This window comes from Octopus sinensis, linkage group LG2 (assembly GCF_006345805.1).
Source record: "Octopus sinensis linkage group LG2, ASM634580v1, whole genome shotgun sequence".
Taxonomy (NCBI): domain Eukaryota; kingdom Metazoa; phylum Mollusca; class Cephalopoda; order Octopoda; family Octopodidae; genus Octopus; species Octopus sinensis.
Genome location: NC_042998.1, coordinates 42,495,463 through 42,520,668, shown reverse-complemented (window position 1 = coordinate 42,520,668; position 25,206 = coordinate 42,495,463). Strand labels below are relative to the sequence as shown.

Here is a 25,206-nt window from a genome sequence, read left to right as displayed (position 1 = left end):
AAATGATTTTATTTATTTTACCTACTTTTAAAAATCTTTAATCTACTTGTGCAGGATTTTGACCTACTTTTAATGCAAGTTTATAAAATTTGGAAAAACATTTAGAAAGGCTTGATTGATTTTTTCTTTTATATTTGATTACTTTTTTTTATTATTATTTTTTTTTCAGTTTTATGCATGCTTCTCTTACATAATGCCACTCTGTTTCACAGGTTAGGTGACCTTCTGCTCCACCTATAACAAACAATGTTTGTAGATTTGTTCCAGCTATATTTAAGTCAATATTTGAGAGTTACTTTGACATTTTTATACCATGTTATCAAATACAAGATGTTCAGCAGTGCATTTTTCATAACAGAATTAACATCAAAAAGAGTTCATTTTATTCGTTTTACAATTCTTGACAACTTTTGTGTCACAAAGTACAAACATCAACAATCAAAAACCCATATCTCACTCTACTGCATACACAAGTAAGAGTACAATGTGACGATGAGTTCGATTAATTAAATCTTAATATGGTACTTGACCCCCAACACAACACCTGTCTCACTCAAGCCAACGAGGAAGCCTATAAGTGGCAGTTCAGCCTGCTAAAAATAGTAACCAAATCTTATTCATATAAGTCGACCATCCCCCCAAAACAAAGGTCACATTGGACATGTTCTAGAAGCACTGCATCTGGAAGAAACCTGAGGATAGTTGTGGTTAGAACGCTTTTATTCCTAGGTCAACTTAGACATGAACAGCAACAATTCTTTTCCCTTTAGGACAGCATCCTTATTTGACAGCAGTTCTGTGCATCTTTAGCTATCACCTCTTGCTTAATCATTTACCTATAAACATTTTTCTAGTCAAAGTAAGCCATTTAAGACAGCTTGTAATTTTTTACTGGACATATCAATATGATATTTATATAGGCTTAAATAATGTTATTTTCTTGCCCCTGGTCAGTCAAATGGTGTTTCACTCATATTTCATTTTGGTTGTTTTGGAACTATTCTCTTCTGAAGTGTGTATTAGAGAATTATATCCTGTTGCCCATTTGAGTCTATAGAAATTTGGCTCTCAGGGTGCTTTCTGAAATTACTGATATAATTGGCATCACTTCTAAAACATCGATTCAGAGAATAGTTCAATTTAGCATACACCTATAGGACCCAGCATGTTATGAAATGAGTAAAGGGTATGATTATCAAATGTGATGCCAACCAATTATTAGTGCAAAATATAATACTGGGATGCTATTGAGAACATTTCAGATTTTGAAGAGTCGATTGCTCTCTTTTCTTTTCTATGAGAAATCCGTACTCGAGATAATTTCATGCTATGATATGTAACAGAATAAATTACATGTTTAAGCTTGCACCGTAAACATAAATTAATTAAATGCACTCTTTTTTGTTTTTAAATTTCACTAGGAATAGGAAAAGGGGTGTCAGCTGGACTAGTTATTGTGATTTCATCAGTAACTTAATTACTTTCTCTAGGTACCCATAGTTATATTATATTTTTAGCTACTATTAGTAAACTGGATATAGATAATTTGATGGGTAAATTACTAACCTGTGTTAATTTTGTATACTATGATATACTTTAGAATAAACCTTGTGGATTCAATACTGTACTGCATTTGTAAATTCATTATAATTTATTAAATGCTCTGATACTAAAAAATGACAGCCTTTATATATATATAAATATATATATAGTTAGAATTTACAGAAAAACAAAAGCCATAGACAGGTGTATAAACAACAAACAGGTGTATAAGTTTAATGCTCCAAAGGTGAGTAAGTCTTTTACGTTTCAAGCCTATGCTCTTCAATAGAAAGGAACATGAGAAAATAAACAGAGGGAGAATTAAAAAAGCTTTAGTAACTAGTGGTCAATCATTGTGGCTACCTGGACAAAGGTGGTTAAATATGAGAGCTAGGAAGAAGGGAAGATAATAAATTATTGGTGATCCTAAAACGAAGGTGTGTGTGCATGTGTATGCGAGAGTGTGTGTACATGTGAATAAGGGCTGGTGACCTTGATGTGTGCATGTGTGTGTGTCTGTAATGTGTGGGTGTGTGGATGATGGCGTGGGTGCTGGGAAGTGGTCAGTGCTAGTGTGTGTGGAGTGGTGTGATGTGGTGTGGCATAATGTGGTGTGGTGGTGTATGGTGTGGTGTGGGTGTTGAGAAGTGGTCAGTGCTAGTGTGTGAGGAGTACGTGATGGGATGTGGTAGGGTCGGGTATGTGGGAGTGGGATGTTTGGGGTTGTGTGGGGTGGTGGGGTTTGGATGTGTTGGGATGGTGGGGTTGGGATGTGTAGGGACGGTTTGTGGATGGAGGGGTAATGATGAAGAGAGGAAAGAGGAGGGGAGTCAGATGAAGAGGGAAGGGGAGTTGAGCTCATGTGGTGCAAAGGAGCAAAGAGAGAAGATTAATTCTTGTTCATGGTGAAGGTGGGTGTCTGGATGGCCCCTGTGCAAAGACAATCCAAACGCAGACAGGTGTTGTAATGAATGACCAGTAGAGCGGAAATGGCATGAGACCAGGGTGTCATTGCCAAGTCTAACATATATATATATATATTTACACACACACACACACTTGACAAAGAGTCGTGCTGGAAACGTTATACACCCACTCATTTTTCCATCTTATACTGAGCATCAAGCAAATACATTTCATAAGTATGTCCTTTTGACTTTTGTTGTTTTTTATTTATAATTTCTGATTTGCCTATATATATGTGTATGCACGTGTGTGTGTGTGTGTGTATAAAAAATCTCACTGTTAACATAAAAAGAGAGTTCAGCTAGAGTAATTTCAAGTCAATAATTTGAATAAGTTCAGCCCACTTTGTAATTTTAAAATATCCTAAGCACTGTATACTTGAATAAATATCTAAAAAATATTGTCAAACTGTTCACTTTTAATATGCTCTCCAAGAAATATATCCAGAAGCAAATTAATCCTTGAAAGAAGTTTTAATTTTGATTTATAAACATTTTAAATTAACGTTTAATCATTATTCTAATATGACTGTTGGACTTGGAATCGCATCATTTTTTTTTTTTCATTATTATTAATTTGCTTTCATGTATAATGTTTAATTAAAATATTTCAATTTCATATTTCATAAATTGTAGCCTTTCAGAAACTAAAAGCAAAAAAGAAATTATGGTGTGTATTTGAAGAAAAGAAATGCCAGTTGCTATGTTACAAGAATGAACAAGAATCATTAAAAGGATCTCCGACAGACATCATGAATATAAAAGATTCTGCAATTATATTGGACATGGAACGACAAAACCAGTTTGTCATTATGTAAATATCACAAGCTTTATAAATTATGAATAGAGAGGCTTCATTTTATAAACAGATTCTTTCAATTTGCTACACCAAGTACATAAAATATACATCACCCTTAATGTTACCATTTAATTCTTGACAATGATTTTACTTAGATTAGAATTTTATTTAAAATGTTTTGACAGTCAAAAGACCTAAGAGTAATTTTCAGTGAAGTTCTTTTGTTTAAACTGAAAAACAAAAACAAGTGTAGATATATATGTATATATTAGACATGGCAATGACACCCCAGTCTCATGCCATTTCCGCTCTACTGGTCATTCATTACAACACCTGTCTGTGTTTGGATTGTCTTTGCACAGGGGTCATCCAGACTCCCACCTTCACCATTCCTATGTTAAAACTGTGTAATTTGCAATAGAAAGAGCTTTCAACTCTAACAGCTACTTCTCCAACAGCACCTGCAGTTATGAGCCAGTGAAGGAACCGCAGCATCAAGGATATCAAAATCATTTACTCTAGTCAGCCAAATATATGATGAGTATATAGAATTCAGGACAGATAACATAACTATGTTGGAACAGATTGCAATCACTTTAAAAATAAGGAACGTGAATTTATTCCACATTCATGTTAACAAACAAGTAAACAAAATTAGTTATGAAATTATCTTAATTACTCTGTCGCGTATCTTGTACTATTGCTCTTTGATACTTGATTTAATCAATATATCAACTTTTGGCACCAAAGACTGAACTGTAGCCACTTTTAGTCTTGATATGAGGAGTAGGGTGAAACTAAAGTCAAAACTTATTCAAGCCCATAATATAATTGTTCACAGTTACATGTGTTACTGAGCATTAACTTAATTTCTGAGGCCAAACATTTAATCTTGATATAATTTAGTACAAGATATTGATAAAATGTGCTGATAATGACTCTCGAAAAACTTATTCTTCAACACAGAATTACATGGGTCTCAATTAATTCAAATCAGAAATGTTCTGATACCTAACTGACACTAACAGAGAAGGTATCCTGAAAAATAGGAAAAATCATTCTGAAGGATTTATAAAGTAGGCAGTCTTTCTTGAAATTTATTCATCCATCTTCTCTGCCCACTATTCCTGAGAGAGTCATGGGACAAAATCCTCAGGCACTTCCTCCATAGAGTCCTATCCGAAGCAACTATCATTACACTTTCCTGCTAAATTCTCAAGCATGACCTACTGAAACTATGAATATTAGTCATCTTTCTCACTCATGGTCTCATTGGTTTGAAGAATCAGTTTTAATCTTTCTTGTGACATTCTAATCACACGTCCATATTACCAGAGCTATGACTTCTCAATGTGGAAAAGTAGCGACCATTATTTAAAAATTTTGATGCCCTTTTCTCTGAGTTGAGATTGGCATGAGACACATGTGTCTTGTCACAGGACGTTCAGGTTGTACAGAGTGTAATATTACCATCAAGTAATCGAGGTTCACACAGGTTAAATTTCTTCTTAAAAACACAGATAAAGTCATATATCCATTACCATTTTTTTGCATCCTTTCAGTTTTGTATTGAAGTCATTTAAATGCATTTTGTGCTAGATTATGAACTCATTCATTATCTTTCTTCTCCTGCACACACTTTCTATGTACATGTCTGACAATTGTCTTTCATATACACTGTGCAAGATGTGTTATATGTTTTGGTGTTGGGTCAGTTTTTGTAAAATAGTTGTTGTTAACATATGTATAAGCGATCCCTTGAGAATATTGTGAGCTCTTGAGGATTCATCAAATATCAAGTTGGTTCATCTGGGGGAGGGCACTGAGTGTTTAGAGGGTTCGTGATTTTTGTTATAAATAAAATATTTAAACCAGGCACAATATTTATATTTGAAATATATTTTCAAACAAAAATCTTTGTTGGAATTAGAATATGAGTAGGCCATTGAATTATCAGTGAGTACAGATATGACAGATAATGCACCAACGGCCAATATAATTTTGTTGTATAAATCCTCACCATCTTTAGTAATTTCTATAAAAATCTAACATCAAAGTCACTAGTCTGAGCAAGTATCTAAAAGCTGGCATGTACTAGATGGGGGATAAAAACCATTTTGCAAAATTAGCTAGTTTCTGCTCCTGAAAGGCATAGTCAACCTTGGCAGAATTTGAACTCAGAATGTAAAGATGAACTAAATGCTGGTAATGATTCTGTAACAGGATGAGAGATTCCCGCACTGGATGGGTGCATCTCGCATCCCTTACATTAAATATTAATCAAAGAAAGAGTCAAGACTTCCGATTAACTTCAACAGTATAAATATTTATTCTTAATTTGCAATATAAACATTTCCTTCCACTGGGCGAATCGGCACTATGCCCATTCAAGCATAGTGGAGAGGCACCATGAAGTAGCAGCTCGAGAGAGCTGATGCAGACACGTTCAGCTGCTGGCGTTCAAGAGGGTGATACCAGAGAATTTTTGCTGCTGCTAGTTTTCTGTGCATGTGCATGAGGGAACTTCCGGCAGGCCTCCCGGAAGACTCCAACCCTGCGCATGCGTTCTGGAGATTTCCAAGATGGCGTCACTTCAATTCTGCCAGCTTGCCACCTTAAGTGCCTATTTTTTAAACTTTTATTTTTATTTGTAAAATACCATTCAGTGAAAGGGAACACTGAGGTACAAAAGGTCGAGAACCATTGGTGTAGAGTATGGTTGTGCAGCATTATATTAATAGGCATATAATGTAAGGTAGGTAAGTTGTTGATTTTATAGAAGTGGGTGCTAATTATGAAATAGTATGTATTATATTACTGTATTGTAGAGAGAGGAATATGTGAGTTATGTTATTTTATTGAGTTGTGATAGGCTCTGTGTTACTTGTTTTGTGCAGAGTGTACCAAGTGAGTTTACTGTTGATATAATTATTACTATTGTTGATATTCATTATTATTATTAATGAATTCATTGATTTGAGATAATTCAATAATATACTCAAAGAAAAATGAAGGAAGAATTGTTACTTATTATTCCCTTTACTGTTTGTCAGGTGCAATGGAAAAGAATACATATTTTGTGCAGAAAATCATGAATCAATGATGATTTGGCTCCTTGGTCTACAGGCAAGTCATATGAATTGTAACTTTTTTTTCAGATAAGCTAGCTAAATGCACAGAGTGTGACATAAACATTTGTATACATATTGGTTTAATAGTTTATCAAAATAAACCAATACTGTTGATGTTTGTCTATTTCTGTTTTTGTTTCCTGCAAATAAAAGGGTTCTGAAAATGATTTTGAATATAGTTTGAACATGCTTGTTTGATTATCACTTTTTAAAACCATCATATATATATATATATATATATATATATATATATATATATATATATATATTTATATATATATATATTAATAGTTATCGCCATACTAATATGGCAGTCTATAAACATAAGACTAAAGCTGTCGCTGATTAGCTCCAAGAGGCCACCGCCTCTAGCTAGCTATATGACACACGAACTTGCATCCATTACAACCTTCGAACAGGGGAGATCAGCCGCTTCACCTTGCTAGTCAGACATCTGCAGACATGTTTCAGGGTTGTTGCCCTTTATCAATGCAGCTTAGTCAGAACCAGCAGGTGTCGCTACTGACCGTCTGTTCGAAGATTTTATTTACCTAGTTACAGTGGAATACATCCACTTGTTTTCAATAATAGAAATATTAAAATTACTAAGTCTCTCTAAAGGAGATTACGGCAGCGTTACTGGATATTAATAGTTATCGCCATACTAATATGGCAGTCTATAAACATAAGACTAAAGCTGCCACTGATTAGGTCCAAGAGGCCACCGCCTCTAGCTAGCTATATGACACACGAACCTGCGTCCATTACAACCTTCGAACAGGGGAGGTCAGCTGCTTCACCTTGCTTGTCAGACATCTGCAGACATGTTTCAGGGTTGTTGCCCTTTATCAATGCAGCGTAGTATTCTACTGTAACTAGGTAAATAAAATCTTCGAACAGACGGTCAGTAGCGACACCTGCTGGTTCTGACTACGCTGCATTGATAAAGAGCAACAACCCTGAAACATGTCTGCAGATGTCTGACTATCAAGGTGAAGCGGCTGACCTCCCCTATTCGAAGGTTGTAATGGACGCAGGTTCGTGTGTCATATAGCTAGCTAGAGGTGGTGGCCTCTTGGAGCTAATCAGCAACAGCTTTAGTCTTATGTTTATAGACTGCCATATTAGTATGGCAATAACTATTAATATCCAGTAACGCTGCCGTAATCTCCTTTAGAGAGACTTAGTAATTTTAATATTTCTATTATATATATATATATATATATAAAACACAAAATGGGACAAGAATGCAAAACATCTGGACAACTAGGTGATATAGAAAGGGACAACAAAACATCCAGATAGACGATACAAAAAATAAGGACGAGTCATTTGAAGCCTTTTATCCTCAGTCAAGAACCCAATCATCCTTGCAATTTTGGCTGATTAATCTTGAGATTACTCCAATCTGGCCAGCCCCAAGGAAAAACTAAGCTAAGAGCATTATATTCCTTGGAAAAAAGCATCGAATGTATATGAAAACAAGGACAGAAAAACAGACAATGTTACATGAATATAGATACAAAAATACAATAAAAATAATAATAAATACACATATACATATATAATGTTTCTGATAATCATTTTAATTCAAAAAGACAAAAATTTATTGGTTTAAGCTTTGGGAGAATGCATACATAACTTTGTAAAGGAGAATATAGGTTAAGATTGCATGTTAATAACCACAACATATTTACTAGCATTAAATAGAATAAATTAACCCCATCGGGCCAATAGAGAACACAAACAGAAAAGTCAAGTTTGAATGACTGACAAACAAAAGTTAGTATTTACACAAAGATGTCAATGAATGCGTCTTTATATCTGTGTACATTAGCTCAAAGAGAAATCGGAGTGTAAGTTTGTATAAAGTATGTTCTTTTCCATTGCCAGTCAACATGCAAGTCATGCAAGCAAAAATAAGTTTCTGATACCATATGAATGAGAGAGAGAGAGAGAGAGATGACTGTAAAAGAATATTCTTTTAACAGCATTGTAGTGAGGCATATAGCTCTGCTGCAACTATGACAATCTCTATATAAAATGAGAAATCCATACTATTGAGAACAAACAATGAAATTCAGGTATTTGTATAATACTTGTCTAAAAAAAAGCAAACTTAAGAAAACTATCACTAGCATGTAGTTAAAAGACCCATCATAGATTATAATGGTTTCTATTATGTATTATATATACTATATTCCTTAGCAAAGTGCACATACATATTCACATCACAAGCAATATTAAATATTGTAGACAGGGATACAATATATGAATCTGATTGCTAAGTAGAACAATTCAGAGTAAAAAAAAAATTAAAGAAAATAAATGTGTGAGAAATGTAAAAGGACTCGCCTCAGAAGATGGTTTTCAGTTACTGGTTCAAATGTGCCATTGATTGACATAAAACTGTAGTCAGGGGAACATGGTGTACAAGTAGTGGATCTATAATCTGTTGGCAGAGCATTCAAGTGGGTGGGGTTGTACAATAAGAGTATTTGGAATGTGCTGACATGATTAAGAATTGGTCAGATGATACAATGAGTTTCGATACAATGATGGTTATTAAAAAACGGCTGGGTTTTAAAAGTATAGTCTGAAAGAAGAAGCTATTTAAAATTTGTACATTTTCCAAGGCATGAGAAGTACTGTGGTTGTTTAGCTTGAGTAACTGTCAAAACCTAAAGAAAAATGCAGCACAGAATTTTGTCAGTGAACAGGTCGCAGTCTCAAAGAGACGAAAATATTTTGACAAATTAAATCTATATGTTGAAGTGAATCTAACGGCTTTTGTGTGTTTCTTAAATGGCTTATAAACACCTTCCACGCTGCAATTGTTTTCATTCCAGCACACGATCTCAGATCAGGTCACTTGCTATGCAAATACATCTCCGTAACTAAAGAAAAATGTTGAGTGGGAAAGGAATTATAGAGATGGAAATGAGATTCTTGTGCACAGTAGTTGGTATGAAGTTTGGTTAGGGTGACAAGAGAAGAGATGTGTATGGAGTGGGGGTAATTATACAATTTGATAGTCTAGAGCAGGATTTCTCAACCATTTTTTATCTATGGACTCTTTTCATTACTATTTTATTCTGGTGGAACCTCGTAACCTTTTGATGTTTAAAAACTAGTTTTATAGAAACTTCTTCCAAAATTCCTATTTTGTTTTTCACACATTAGCTTGTGTAGGCTGAACCATGTAAAATATTAGAGAAAGAAATTCAGCTGTTTCTTGCGATACATACCGATATACATCTAAAGCAAAACTTTTTCAAGGGCCCTTAAAATATTATTGTTTACTATTCTGTTGCATGGACCCTCAAAAATCTTATATGAATCCTCAGGAGCCATGTGGACCCTGATTTAGAACCATTGGTCTAGAGAAACAAATGCTATTGTAGTGCAGTAGCAAAAGCAAATAGGAAAAGTAGTGAATTTGTGGAATAACAGTTGAAGTTTATGAGTGAGAGAATTTTTGACAATCTACTAGGTGATGTTCATTTGGGTGTAATCTAGGATGTTTATGTATATCATCCCATATATGGGAACAATATTCTATTTTATGTCTGATTTTGATTTTAGAGCAGAGCAAATTTTTAGAGCTGAAATATTTCCTGCTTCTGAAGAATAAGGACAGTCTTTAGATTAAAATTCTTGCTATGCTGAGAACAGGAACTAAGCAAAAGTGACTTTCAGAAATTATGAGAACAACATTTGTTGCAACTTTGAGAGTTTTAATTGCTTATTGTCCAAAAGAGTGTGAGGTACAAGATTGTTTTCTTGACATGTGTAGTGAATGTATCTTTGTGAAGTTAAAAGAAAAAAGATTGCCATGTCTCCATTAGTGAATGTTTTGGGTAGGATCACTATTCATTTTATGCTTATACTAGCTAATGCAAAGAGATTAGAATGGTAAACTTTCTTACCAATAGTGTTAATATATTGTGAGTTAATATATAGGGACCAAGAAGAGTTTATATACATTGAGTGACCAAGGACAATAATTTTAGAGAAAAGTGAAACAGATGACATGTAATGGAAAACATGAAACAGTCAAATAGTTGATGGTGACTGGAGGAGTTTAAAGAGCTGTGTAGACAGCAAATAAACATAAAGAAATGGGGGAAGAGAGACCTTGTACCAGTAATTGGAAGTCCAACTGAGAAGCAAATGATAGGAAGAAGGGATTTATTTTTCTTTATTTGTTTCAGTCATTTGACTGTGGCCATGCTGGAGCACCACTTTTGGTCAAGCAAATCGACCCCAGGACTTATTCTATCGGTCTCTCTTGCTGAACCGCTAAGTGATGGAGACTTAAACACACCAGCACCGGTTGTCAAGCGATGTTGGGGGGACAAACACAGACACACAAACATACACATACACACACACACATATACATATATATACATATATATATATATATATATATATATATATATATATATATATATATAATATATATATATATATATATATATATATATATATATATATATATACATGATGGGCTTCTTTCAGTTTCCGTCTATTCACAAGGCTTTGGTCGGCCCGAGGCTATAGTAGAAGACACTTGCCCAAGGTGCCATGCAGTGGGACTGAACCCGGAACCATGTGGTTGGTAAGCAAGCTACTTACCACACAGCCACTCCTGCAGATTCTATATACACTACATGCAGGCACTATGTTTCAGAGAAAAGTTGGAGTATAGAGTATAGCCTGGACAGCAGAGATGAGTCAAAGATAAAAACTGGAAAGGAGATAAAAATCAATACCATTTCCTGCAAAGTAAATTTCAATTTTAGTTGATTACAACGGCTAAAACAATTATTTTATCAAATCAATAAGTCAATGTCAAACTATTTTCAGAGATTGTCAAGCTGACAAAGTTTTTAAGCTGTGACTTGCAGTTAAGCCATCTGGTAGCTTTGACATATAATACACTTTTAAGCATTAACATAATAATGTTTATCTGATTTGAATAGTTTTCTTTACAGTCTTGAATCAATTTCTTTCTCCCTTGTAGTTCAAAACTGAAATATCAAACAATGTCACACATGTCTTTAACAATGATTTCTACTTTTCTTCTTAATAACATTACTTTTGTATCAGCAGCCAATGGGCAGAGGTGTTGGAGCATTGGATAGATCGGTTTGCAGTATTCATTACAGACTTCTTTACTTTGAATTCAAATCCTGCTGAGATCAACTTAGCCTTTCATCTTTTCGGGGTCAATAAGTAAAGTATTATTCCTGTACTGGGGCCACTTCTCTTACTGTTTTATTTTTTTCTGCCCACCTTTCTCTCTTCTGAAAGAAATTAGCTGTAGCCAGTCCTAGAGAGTTCTTAAAATTCACAAGACATGCCATATACCTCAATAGGGCCCACTATGACTCCTTCAAAGAGTTAAGGGCCCCGGGAAAAAAATTCACTATCATTTATTTTCAAAGGCCTCACAGGCACTACAAATGTGATTAAGAAACTTGCTTTACACCCATGGGCAAGTATCTTCAATTATAGCCATGAGCTGACTAATGCTTTGTGAGTGAATTTGGTAGATAGAAACTGTGTGGAAGCCCATCGTTTATATATGTGTGTGTGTGTGTCTTTATATTTGTTTCCTACTCCCATTGTTTGACAACTGGTGTTGGTTTGTTTATAGCTCCATAACTTAGCAGTTTGGCTAAAGAGACCAATAGAATAAGTAACAGACTTTAAGAATATGTACTGGGGTCAATTTGTTGGCGTGATTTTTATAGCTGGATGCCCTTCCAAATGCCAACCACTTCACAGGGTGAACTGAATGCTTTTTATGTGGCACCAGCACCGGCAGGGTCACCAAGTAACTTGCAAGACAAGGAATTTTGAGAGGGGAAGGGGCATTGTGCCAGAGGGGATCTTGTGCCAGATGATGAAAGGTTAGTGTCTTGTATATTACTTGTATTACACAGGACAGGCAAAAGGTTAATACTCTCTAATTTTAACATACAGCAATGCCTTCTAGACCCAACAAAGAAAACTTTTCTAACACTACCAACTATTGATCTTTAGCTCTTATCTCCAGCTTCTTTAAAGTAATGGAAATGATTGTAAATGGCCACCTTTTTATCAATTTAGTCATCTTTCCCTTCACAGAAACTGCAAGTATAATTTGTACAGATCCTAGAAATACTGGAGACTATCTTGTATGTCATTCACTATGGGATCTTCCCCGTAAAAACATGACTGAAAATAAAGTCTTTGCTCTTTATTCCTTCAAAGACTTCACAGATTAAAAGCCTACTATTAGCTTGTTCCATTGAGGTATGTGTTGACTGTATGCTCTCCAAGTCTCATCCTGACAACTTCAGGATTTGATTATTTCTCCTGCTCTTTTCTTATTAACAATAATGAGCTACAAGTTGTTACATCTAATCAAATGCACATGCACGTGCACGCATACACACACACACACACACACACACACACACACACTCAGTCACTCGCACTCTTTCTAACATAAGCATCATTTCATACACATGCATTCATTCACTCACACACACATGCACACACACTTACATGCACCTGTAGATGATGCACAATCCCTTCTCACCTGCTGTTCTCAAACTGTATTCTCATATATCTTTTGACAGACATCTTTTCACAAATAATTAAAGCATATTCCACCATGGCACATAACAATTTACCTACTTAAAAAAACACCAAACCACAGATATATGATATATGAAGAAAACACTACATTTCCTCAAACCAGTAAAGGTGGGGAGCTTCTAAATGTTTGCTCAGACTACTAAAAGTATCAGCCAATACCCTTCAAATAACTCTCTACAGTCTTACCAAGGAAGGAGACATGGGATGAAGTATTCCAGATTATATTGTTCCAGGGAAAGAAAAACAAGATAGTTATAACATGAAAATGCTTTGGACAGGCAAGGGTTAACTGATATAATGCACAAATATATAATATTAATTGATAGCAAGGACACAGTATTTTGTTTTGCAACCATAGTATACCACCAAGTATATAAAAAGTTTACAAGTTAATATTGTACTGCACTCAGAGTTCAGATCCTGCTTAGGTCAACTTTACTTTCATCTTTTAGGGGTGGATAAAAAGTACAAATTCAATGCAATGGATTAGTGGAACAGCAAGGACATCAGATGGGATGCTTTGCAATATTTATTCAGCTCTTTGCATTCTGAATTCAAATCTCACCTTGGCCTTCTTGCATGGTACACTTAATCTGTTACCCAGTTTAACACCACCTGGTTCATTGGGTACCTTGGTCAGAATCCATTCTGTTACAAGAATTCAATCCAGGTCGCTGACTAAGAATGTCTCTCCCACATATTTTTGAGGCTCTGTAGTAAGTCATAATCACAGTCTTCTTTCCTGACTAAAAGATAAAAAAAATAAGGGTACATGATCTGAAAATTTTGGAGATGAGGTGGGTAGTTGTTTACATTAACCCCAGTGCTCATCATCATCATCATCATCGTTCAACATCCGTTTTCCATACTAGCATGGGTTGGACGGTTCAACCGGGGTCTGTGCCAGGCTCCAGTCTGATTTGGCAGTGTTTCTACTGCTGGATGTACTTCTTAATGCCAACCACTCTGTGAGTGTAGTGGGTGCTTTTAATGTGCCACCAGCACAGGGGCCAGAGAAGGCTGGCAAATGGCCACGATCGGTTGGTGCTTTTTATGTGTCACCGATATGAACGCCACTTAGGCGGTGCTGGCATCGGCCACATTCGGAAGGTGTTTTTACATGCCACCGGCGCAGGTATCTTAACTACAATTTCCATTTGATTTTCATTTTGATGTTGGTGTTAACGTACTTGACTCAATAGGTCTCCTCAAGCACAGCAGGCTGCCCTACGAACCAGGGTTAGCTGCAGGTCATCCTGCAAGCCATGAACTCACTTCATTTGTCGGGTCTTCGAAGTCACAGCATATCTCCAGAGATCTCGGTCTTTCGTCATAGCCTCTGTGAGGCCCAACATACGAAGGTCACACTTGACCTTTATTGATCCTGAAAGGATGAAAAGCAAAGTTAACCTTGGTGGAATTCAAACTCAGCACATAAAGCCAGAAGAAATGCAGCTAAGCATTTTGTCCAGCATACTAAGTATTCTGCCAGCTCCACGCTGATAACAATTAAAAATAATATAAAAGATATCCATTTGTTACATCTCTGTTAAATCATCACACTTTCTATTGTAATCTATTAAGTTCATAACTCAGTCCTTGCTCCAAAGTTTTAAATACCCCTTGAATTCCCTCAATGCTTGAATTCCCTATTGCAAACTAATCCCAAAATTTCAAACAATAATTCATCACCATCAGCATCATTGCCATCGTTTAACATCCACTTTCCATGCTAGCATGGGTTGGACAATTTGACTTGAGGTCTGGTGAACCAGATGGCTACACCAGACTCCAATCTGATCTGGTAGAGTTTCTACAGCTGGATGCCCTTTCTAACACCAACCACTCCGAGAGTGTAGTGGGTGCTTTTACATGCCACCGGCACGAGGGCCAGTCAGGTGGTACTGGCACCGGCCACGCTCAAATGGTGCTTTTTACATGCTACCTGCACAGGAGCCAGTCTAGTGGCACTGGCAACGACCTCACTCGAATGTTATTTTGTTTTTCACGTGCCACCAGCACAAGTGCTAGTAAGGTGACGCAGGCAAGTAAATTGTATTTACCAAATACAACTGGCCTTCTTCTCATGTCAAAATGGACATACAGAGAAAAATAAAATTATGAAAATAATGAAATTTCTCATGGAACATTTGTAATATAATTGGAGAAATATTCTAATTAAGTATTTTACAAGAGTAGAAATCTATTAATTTATTCTGTTATTTATTATTTTTGCATATTTATTTATTCACTTATTCATTTATTTTTCATTTTATTTATTCATTGGTTTGTTAATTTTGAAATAACATGTCATTACTTATTTTTCTCTGGTTTCAGGCCAAACAAATGCATTATTCTTGTCTGTGCTGTACTGTAAATGAATCTGAATATCCAACTGAAGAAAACAGCTATGATAAAGTAATGCATATTTAATCTAAATTTGATGGATGTTTCTGCCAAGTTACTAAATATATTTATAATAGTTATTACACTATTCTTTCAGCTATGAGTAAATTTTGTTGAAATTATAGGTTTTGTTAGTTTTGATGGTGTTAAATTTATTCTATAACTTTACTGCTGACATGATTGGAATTATGATTGTTGTTATAGCTGAGTAAATACTAACACAGACATAGAAAACCTATGGTATTCAGGCCACATGTGGCTTCTGAAGATGTTTTGTATGACACATGTAATATCATGATTTTATCATCATCATCATCATCATCATCGTTTAACGTCCGCTTTCCATGCCAGCATGGGTTGGACGATTTGACTGAGGTTTGGCGAACCAGATGGCTGCACCAGACTCCAATCTGATCTGGAAGAGTTTCTACAGCTTGATGCCCTTCCTAATGCCAACCACTCTGAGAGTGTAGTGGGTGCTTTTACGTGCCACTGGCACAAGGTCCAGTCAGGCGGTACTGGCAATGGCCATACTCAAATGGTGCTTTTTATGTGCCACCTGCACAGGAGCCAGTCCAGCGGCACTGACAACAACCGCGCTCGAATGTTTTTTTTCCACGTGCCACCAGCACAAGTGCTAGTTAGGTGACACAGGCAATGATCACACTCAAATGGTGTTTTTAACATGCCAACGGCACGGAGGCCAGCTTGTTGTTCTGGCAACGATCTCACTCATAATATATGTATATATGTGGAATAGTGGTTAGGATATTGTATTCATAATTGTAAGATCGGGATCTTCATTCCTTGTCCAGAGGTGCATTGTGTTCTTGAGTAAAACATTTTATTTCACATTGCTCAGTCCACTCGACTGTAATTGAGTTCTATCAATAGCTTGGGAAGTCAACACAATGAGGGACCGGTATCCCATTCGGTAGATAATGTTGTAATCTCAGTCATCTATACACCATGGATTCTAGTGTAAGCTCCAGCTCATGAAGACGTAAGGCTCGTGAAAGAAAAAATAACACACACACATATTCATATACATATATGAAGATATATATAGACACACATAAATACACATATATATGTAACTACATAGTACATACAAATATACATGCATGCATGCATACATACATACATACATACATACATACATACATACATACATACATACATACATACATACATACATACGTACATACATACATACATACATACATACATACATAAAGCTAATAGTGAAGGATTAGCAATCAAGTCAAAATACTTCATAAGTGCTCTGTTGGTACACCAGGCTAACATTATTGTTGCGATTAGTGAAGGACTCCAAGTATTCTTAGAGTGCAAGGTTATGGCTCATCACAATTCTATATTGTAAATCCATGGTTGGGCCCCAAACAAACTGGTTTATACAGAGTGATATATAAGACAAGTATAGATAATGGTTATGGACATTGGAAACAACTGATCAATAGACTGACTGAGTAAACTTATTAGTAACATACTTATAATGACTACTGGAAACAGCTGTAAGCCAAATTTAATTTAAAAAGTAAAAATATGTAATGATTATTATCTACAACTTGTCATACATATCATCATCATCATCAACATCATTTAACGTCCGCTTTCCATGCTAGCATGGGTTGGACGGTTCAACTGGGGTCTGGGAAGCCTGAAGGCTGCACCAGGCCAGTCAGATCTGGCAGTGTTTCTACAGCTGGATGCCCTTCCTAACGCCAACCACTCCATGAGTGTAGTGGGTGCTTTTTATGTGCCACCGACACAGGTGCCAGACAAGGCTGGTGACCGGCCACGCTCGGATGGTGTTTTTTTTTTGTGCCACCGACACAGGTGCCAGACGAGGCTGGCAAACGGCCACGCTCAGATGGTGTTTTCTACGTGCCACCAGCATGGAGGCCAGGCGAGGCTGGCACAGTCACGATCGGATGGTGTTTGTTACGTGCCCACAGCATGGAGGCCAGTCGATGTGGTACTGGCTACGGCCACGTTCGGATGGTTTTCTTATGTGCCACTGGCACTGGTACCACAAAAATACAAATTCCATTGATGTTCATCGATTTTGATTTGATTTGATTTTCACTTGCCTCAACAGGTCTTCACAAGTAGAGTTATGTGACCCAAGAAGGAAGGTATGCACAGGTGGACTGACTACGTCCCAGGTAGGGGCCATGGGTTATGGCCTCACATGTCCTGCCGGGTCTTCTCGCGCACAGCATACTTCCAAAGGTCTCGGTCTCTGGTCATTTTCTCGGTGAGACCTAAAGCGCGAAGGTCGTTCTTCACCACCTCGTCCCAGGTTTTCCTGGGTCTACCTCATATATATATATATATATATATATATATATATATATATATATATATATATATATATATATATATATATATATAATATATATATATATTATCATCATCATCATTATTATTATTATTATTATTATTATTATTATTGAGTGAGAGAGCAGTGCATGCCATCAAGTGACACTGGGGTAAAATATACAAAGCCCAGTATACCTATCATGATTACCCGTCTGATAAGGTACACCAGGCACATGCATCACAACCATATGTGCGTGACATTGTGATCTCATATCAAGATAAACAGCAAACAACCTTGCAGGTGGGGCCCAGTTAGAATTTTCTTTTGGTCGAGTAGCACATCCTGCTCAAAAGGTCCCTGAATAAGGATTGTTTAAGGATGTTGAACGAACCACTCATGTTTCCAAAGGTGAATTATCCAAACCTCTAAGAATTCCTTTCAACACACAGCTATGATGCTCCCCCACTACTTCTACTCATGATCAGAGATGCACATATCATCAGCCACTAAGGGACATGCTCAACTGGTTATGGTCAAACAACTGACAAGCAAATCTGTGGTATTGAGCAGAATATTTGCTGTAGCCCATCTTTTATACCAAAACAAAACAATGTACATGATAACACTTCCAATCAGTTAAGATCAGAAGCCATGAGAACTACTGTTATCATCATCATCATCATCATCATCATCATCATCATCATTATTATTATTATTATTATTATTATTATTATTACTACTACTACTATGATTATTATTATTATTATTACATTAAGGGCTGCTTCTCTAAGTAAAGCCACATGCTTAGTATTAATTTCTTACCTTGATTGGTTTTACATACTGACTACTTGATAAAATCTTATATAGATTTTATCCTTATATTTAATTGATATATATATGTATATATATATACACATCATCATCATCATCATTATCATCATCATCATCATCATCATCATCATCATCATCATCATCATCATCATCATCATCATCATTTAATGTCCATTGTCCATGTTAGCATGAATTGGACAGTTTGACCAGGCCTGGTATGCTGGAAGGCTGTTTCAGACTCCAGTCAGATTTGGAATGGTTTTCTGTGGCTGAATGTCCTTCCTAACGCCAACTACTCCGAGAGTGTAATGGGTGCTTTTACGTGTCACTGGCATGGGTGCCATTTGTATGACACCAGTATCTGCCAGGTGTTTTACATTTTGAGCAAAGCTCTTCTTCAGAAGCAGGAGACAGGAAAGTCCAAGAGAAAAGGAAGACAGAAAAAAAAAAATCGCCAACAGTCCACATTGGTTGAAACAATCATCATACAAAATCAAGAGTTATACCAATTCCATCTTCCGTTCACATAATTTGATTATTTTCTCAATTAATATGACAGAATTCTTGAAGTAGATCCAAAGGAAATATATTCCAACTGCAGATGACAGCATCCCAAACTGCCAATGTTTTACTCAACACATCAGCACACTAATTGATGTATACTCATTAGTCCAAAATATTATATATATATATATATATATATATATATATATATATATATATGCATCTATATGTGGAAAAGACTTGTTTCTAAATCTATGTTTTATATATTTTACAGGATAAACTGTACAATAGAGGAATAATTCAAACAGTAAAATGTTCGAACCCAAATATGAATCATGCAAGAGATTCTAATTCTTCAGTGCATCTAATCTCCTCAGAAAAACGTAAGTTACTTTTTTAATCCTACAGTTACATTTTTAATATTTTGTCTTCTGCTAATTAAAACAATCATGCTTGTTTTAGACAAAAACTTGTTAGGGCTGAAACAATGTATTTTGAAACACAAAAGTGAACTACAAAAGCAAAGACAGGACAGCAGTTGAAGTTATACCTTGTATTTCTCCATGCTACCCCTATTATGCACCCTCATTAGATGTAGTATAATGTAGTTCATTTTAGTAGATGATGGGTAAATACCAGAACCCCGCGTTCATGTGTATCAAGTCAGGTCGACGATGGAAAGGATGGCTTCCCTTTGCAAATACTGATAGGGTACAGAAAGTGTGTCAATAGCCAGCTGAAGAAGATCTTCTCCTGGGGCTACAAGCTACAGTAGCATCCACCCTTAGTGGTTAGCCACATTTAAATGACAAATATACTTCACATTGTCATGTAGCTATTGTTTATACCTCGTTCAGAGATTTATTATTGTTCATTTTAGTATTGATATGATTCAAAAGTTTTGCAATATTTTGGTATCTTATTTGCTTTATTCAAGTTACAACAAAAGCAGCCTAGCACTCAAAGTAGTGATCATTATGTTGCACTGTTTGAAGTCACCTTTCTGCCAGTTCTTTGATTCCACACAGAAGCTTCCACCTTCTCTTAGTTGAAGCATTGCAAGTGCAGGAAGTGAGCCATGGATCAGAACAAGTAATAATCAGAAGGAACTAGGTCCACACTATATACAGGGTGTGGAACTACTTCAATTTCCTCAGATTTCTGGAGTTTATCCCGGATTGTTTGAGGTCTTGCACTGTCTTGCTGCAGAAGAGCTCGCTTTCCTTTAACTAATGCTGGGTAGTTTTGCTGCACAGTGCCATACATCCACTCCAGCTGTTCAGAGTACAGATTGGCATTGATGGTTCAACTGTCCAGAACAAAAGTAGACACAAAACATCTCCTTATGTTTGAAAAACACATGTTTGACAACAGGATCTGAAAGCTGACCCTTGCTTAGCCACTGCTTATGTGTATTAGGATTGCAGGAAAGTATCTCCCTTGGATTATTACTAGCTCTGATCCATAGTTCACTTCCTGCACTTACAAGAAGGAGGAAGAAGCTTCAGTGAAGTAGTTCTTTATCCCAAAGGACACGAACTGGCATCAGTGTGGGATCAAAAAACTGGCAGAACGGTGGCTTCAGATGGTGCAACACAATGGCCTCATGGTTGTCTCTTCTCAGTCAGAGACTCTACCAAGGACTGTGAAGCTAGACATAAAGCAAATTTGCAACATTATTTTAATTTTTTTCATATATTATCAGAAGCTTAATGAATCTGGTCTTATATATACATATGTTTCTTTACACAGCATAAGAATTGAGGCTAAAAATATGTGGTCATCATATTTGTTAATTAGAGCAATAAAACTCAAATTGTTGAAATCAGAAGTGACTTACAAGCAAAGAAGTTCTCACGATAAATTTATGCTACAAAATATGAATTGTAAAGCTCAATGAAACTGGTTGAATTTAAGTCAAGGAAACATAATGAGAGGGACTCGTCTGAATGGACAGATTAAATCATATAAAAGAAGTGAAAGGAAATCACTAAGTGAACTAAATATGGTTTAGAGAAGAGAATCTCTTTATAAATTTATATCAAGTCCCTGTGTGCATATGTACATGCTCCCATGAATGAATTATAAAGATCTATAATACATAGCTGTACAGGTAAAAGAAAGGAAGAGACAGAGCCGAAAAAGGAGATGAAAAAGAGAAGAGTGACAAAGTGTATACATTAAGTTTTTAACAGTGATAAAGAGAATCAATGAAGGAGAGAAGAATGATACATATATGTAACCTATGTATATATACACACAGATACTCATATGCATATGCAGCTATGTATAAATATTGGGTAATAAGTTCTTTACATATATGTTTCCGTTTATGTTCATTGGGGTTGTTATATTTTATCTTATATACACTTTCTTTCTCTCAATAATGAACAAAAAAAGAAATAATAGAGAGTAAAACAGTTGTAAAATTTCACATTTTTTATAATATTCAAGTCCTCTTAAGTTTTTTAGTTCTCTCTCTCTCTCTCTCTCTCTCTCTCTCTCTTTCTCTCTCTCTCTTTCTATATATCTGTGGTTCTCTCCCTCTTTTTCTCACTCTCTTTTTTGAGAAAAGAAAGAGAAGTTAAGAAAAGAATGTGACAGAGAAAGATAGAAAATGTGCATGGGTTAAATATTCTAGATAAGAGATTAGAGCATGACAAAAAGAATTACTGAAGGGAAGATTAAGTGAGAGAAAAAGACAGCACGGAAGAATAAAGAAAAGACAAAATGCATCAGTTTGCTCTCAGCCTGTTCTTTGATCTTACAATTCACAAAGCTCAAGGTCAAACACATTCAAAAGTTGGAATCTACCTAAAAAACAATGAATGCTTTTCTTATAGTCACTTTTGTGTAGCTATGTCCAGAATAGGAAATTTAAGTAGACTTAGTATTATAACAAAAATAATGAATGAAAATGGATCTTTTGTCTAAAACAAAATATTGTATACAGAAATTTTGTAGAAGCAGACACTACATTACTGTATAATATAATAAATAAAATTTCCATGGATTTTTTCTTATAAAATGCAGTTTAAATATAGAAGACAAATAATAATCATACTAAATATGTCTCAACAAGTTTTTTTAATCATTGAGTAATTCATCATCATCATCATCATCATCATTATCATCATTATCGTTTAACGTCCGTTTTCCATGCTAGCATGGGTTGGACGGTTCGACCTGGGTCTGGGAATCCAGGAGGCTGCAACAGGCTCCACTCTGATCGGGCAGTGTTTCTACAGCTGGATGCCCTTCCTAATATCAACCACTCTGTGAGTGTAGTGGATACTTTTTATGTGCCAGGCAAGGCTGGCAATGGCCACGATCGGTTGCTGCTTTTTATGTGCCACTGGCACGGAAGCTCGTCAAGGCAGTGCTGGCATCAGTCACATACAGATGGTGCTTTTTATGTGCCACCAGCACAGGTATCACAACTACAATTTTCATTTGACTTTTTTGATGTTGACGTACTTGACTCAATAGGTCTCCTAAAGCACAGCAGGCTATCCTGTGATCCAAGGTACTTTGAATGGGCTGGGGCTTCTATGTGAAGCTGGTGCAGGAAATAACCATGAACTCACATTATTTGTTGGATCTTCGCAGTCACAGCATAATTGTATGCTATAAATGTGATTTAAGTCATTTGAATATTGTATGAACACATGAAACAAGAATTTTTGCTTACATTAAATTTTCTACATCAAAGGTGCTGGCATGGTTATTGGTGCAGGTGTGGTTGTGTGGTTGGGAAATTTGCTTCCCAACCACATGGTTTTAGGTTCAGTCTCACTATGTGGAACCTTGAGCAGGTGACATCTACAATAGTCCTGGGTTGATCAAAGCCTTGTGAGTGGATTTGGTTGAAAGAAACCTGTTTTGTGTGTGTGTGTATGTGTGTGTGTGTGTGCCTCTGCGTGTGTGTGTGTGTATAAAATGAGTATATATATATATATATGAGTATATACATATATATATATTTTTTTATTAATGATTGGCAGAAGTTACAGAGTGACACAAGGACCAAGCATTTCATGCATTGATAATAAGTGTCAACATACAAAACTCACATCCCATGAGTCACTCTGTAACTTCTGCAACTATCAACAAAAAATGTAAATAAATAAAATATGTTCCTGGTATTTAAAAAAAACTAATGCACTAAGATATATTTAGATAAAAATACTTAATACTATACATTTATATTTTATGACTGTTTATTTTTCATAATTTATTTTTCACTTTTTACTTTTGATTTTGTTTTTAATTATTGTCTCTCATGCTGAAAAACATAGATACATTTAAATTCAGTCTTTTCTTGGATCTGTGAATCCTACTATATCAAAAATTACACTGAAGAGATTCTTACCTACAACCAATGGATTTTAATAGTTTTATTATGGGTAAGAATTGAAGCAATTGTATGTAATTTGTATTTATTATTTATTATATTATATTATATTATATTATATTATATCATATTATTATAAGAATATAATATAACATTATGTTAATAAATTATTATTTTTGAATTGTCAGTTGTATATCTCCGTTTTCTATTCATTTTTATATATATCATCATCATTTAACGTCTGTTGTTCATGCTAGCATGGGTTGGATAGTTTGACTGGGCTAGCATGCTAGAAGGCTGCACCAGACTCCAGTCTGATTTTGCATGGATTTCTATGGCTGGATGCCCTACTTAATGCCAACCACTCTGAGAGTGTAATAGGTGCTTTTACATACTACTAGCATGCATGCCATTTGCATAACACTGGGGTGCATTTATGGGCCAGTGGTATGGGTACTAATTTGCATGACACTGGTATCTGCCATGACTGCAATTTTGCTCAGCTTGATGGGTCTTCTTCTCAAGCATAACATAATGTCAAAAGCCTTAATATTTGTCTCCATGAGGCCCAACATTCATACGATATCCTTTATGTGCCACCAACACGGATGCACTTGGCTTAATGGGTCCTCTCAAGCACAGCACCTCACTAAAGGTTTTGGTCACCAATCATTGCCTCTGAGAGGCTCAGAGTTCGAAGATCATGTTTCACCACCTCATCCCATGTCTTCCTGGGTCTACCACATGTTTCCTTCACAGTTAGAGATCAGCACTTCTTTACACAGCTGTCCTCATCCATACACATTACATGGCCATACCAGCGCAGTTGTTTCTCTTGCACACCACATCGGATTCCTCTTATGCCTAACTTTCCCTCAAGATGCTTACATTCTGTCAAACATGCACACTGACATTGCACATCCAGCGAAGTATACTGGCTTCATTTCTTTCAACCACACATGTCCTCAGCTGTCATAGCCCATGTTTCACTGTCATGCTGCATGGCTGTTCACACACAGGCATCAAACACTCTGCCTTTCACTCTGAGAGAGAGGGGCCTTTTGTTGCCAGCAGGGGTAGGACCTTCTGAACTTTGCCCAGCCTAAACTTATTCTCACAACTACACTCTCTGGCCATCCACCCCCACTACTAACTTGGTCACCTAGATAATGGAAGCTATCTACTACTTCTAGCTTGCCTCCCTGGCAGTTGATGGAGCCTGTTTTCTGTGCATTTTCAGCATTTATTGTACTTGTGCACCTTCCACATACAAAAGTTAGTTACCCTGTTAACCTTTCTTGGATGTTGCTGCACCTTTTATGTGTCTAAAGCTTCCATTGGATGCATCTTATGGAGTTTTTTACACCTTTTCTACAGATTGAGCAGGGCCATCTACCTGAAGGGATTTGTGTTCTGTCTACTTTCCTACTAACTATGACTTTGGTTTTTGCTAGGTTAACCCTAAGGCCCTTTGATTCTAGACCTTGCTCCCATACCTGGAACTTCTCTAGTTCAAGTAGTGACTCAACTATAAGAGCAAGGTCATCAGCATAGAGGAGCTCCTAGATGCAGCCTGCCTTGAATTCCTCTGTTATTGTCTGGAGAACTATGATGAACAAGAGGGGGCTGAGCACCGATCCTTGGTGAACCCCTACTTGTACCCTGAATTCTTT

The 25,206-nt window shown here is 36.2% G+C and overlaps 1 protein-coding gene across 2 annotated transcripts in view; it reads left to right on the top strand.

The window, feature by feature from the left end:
- The window catches only part of LOC115223623, a 218,347-nt gene that overhangs the window by 19,281 nt on the left and 173,860 nt on the right, over positions 1-25,206 (top strand). For both annotated transcript variants that reach the window (XM_036512643.1, XM_029794291.2), the window contains exons 3-6: positions 3,144-3,321; positions 6,360-6,432; positions 15,429-15,509; positions 19,454-19,562. In XM_036512643.1, the coding sequence (XP_036368536.1) occupies positions 3,144-3,321; positions 6,360-6,432; positions 15,429-15,509; positions 19,454-19,562 (441 nt within the window). The remainder of the gene's footprint in view (positions 1-3,143; positions 3,322-6,359; positions 6,433-15,428; positions 15,510-19,453; positions 19,563-25,206) is intronic.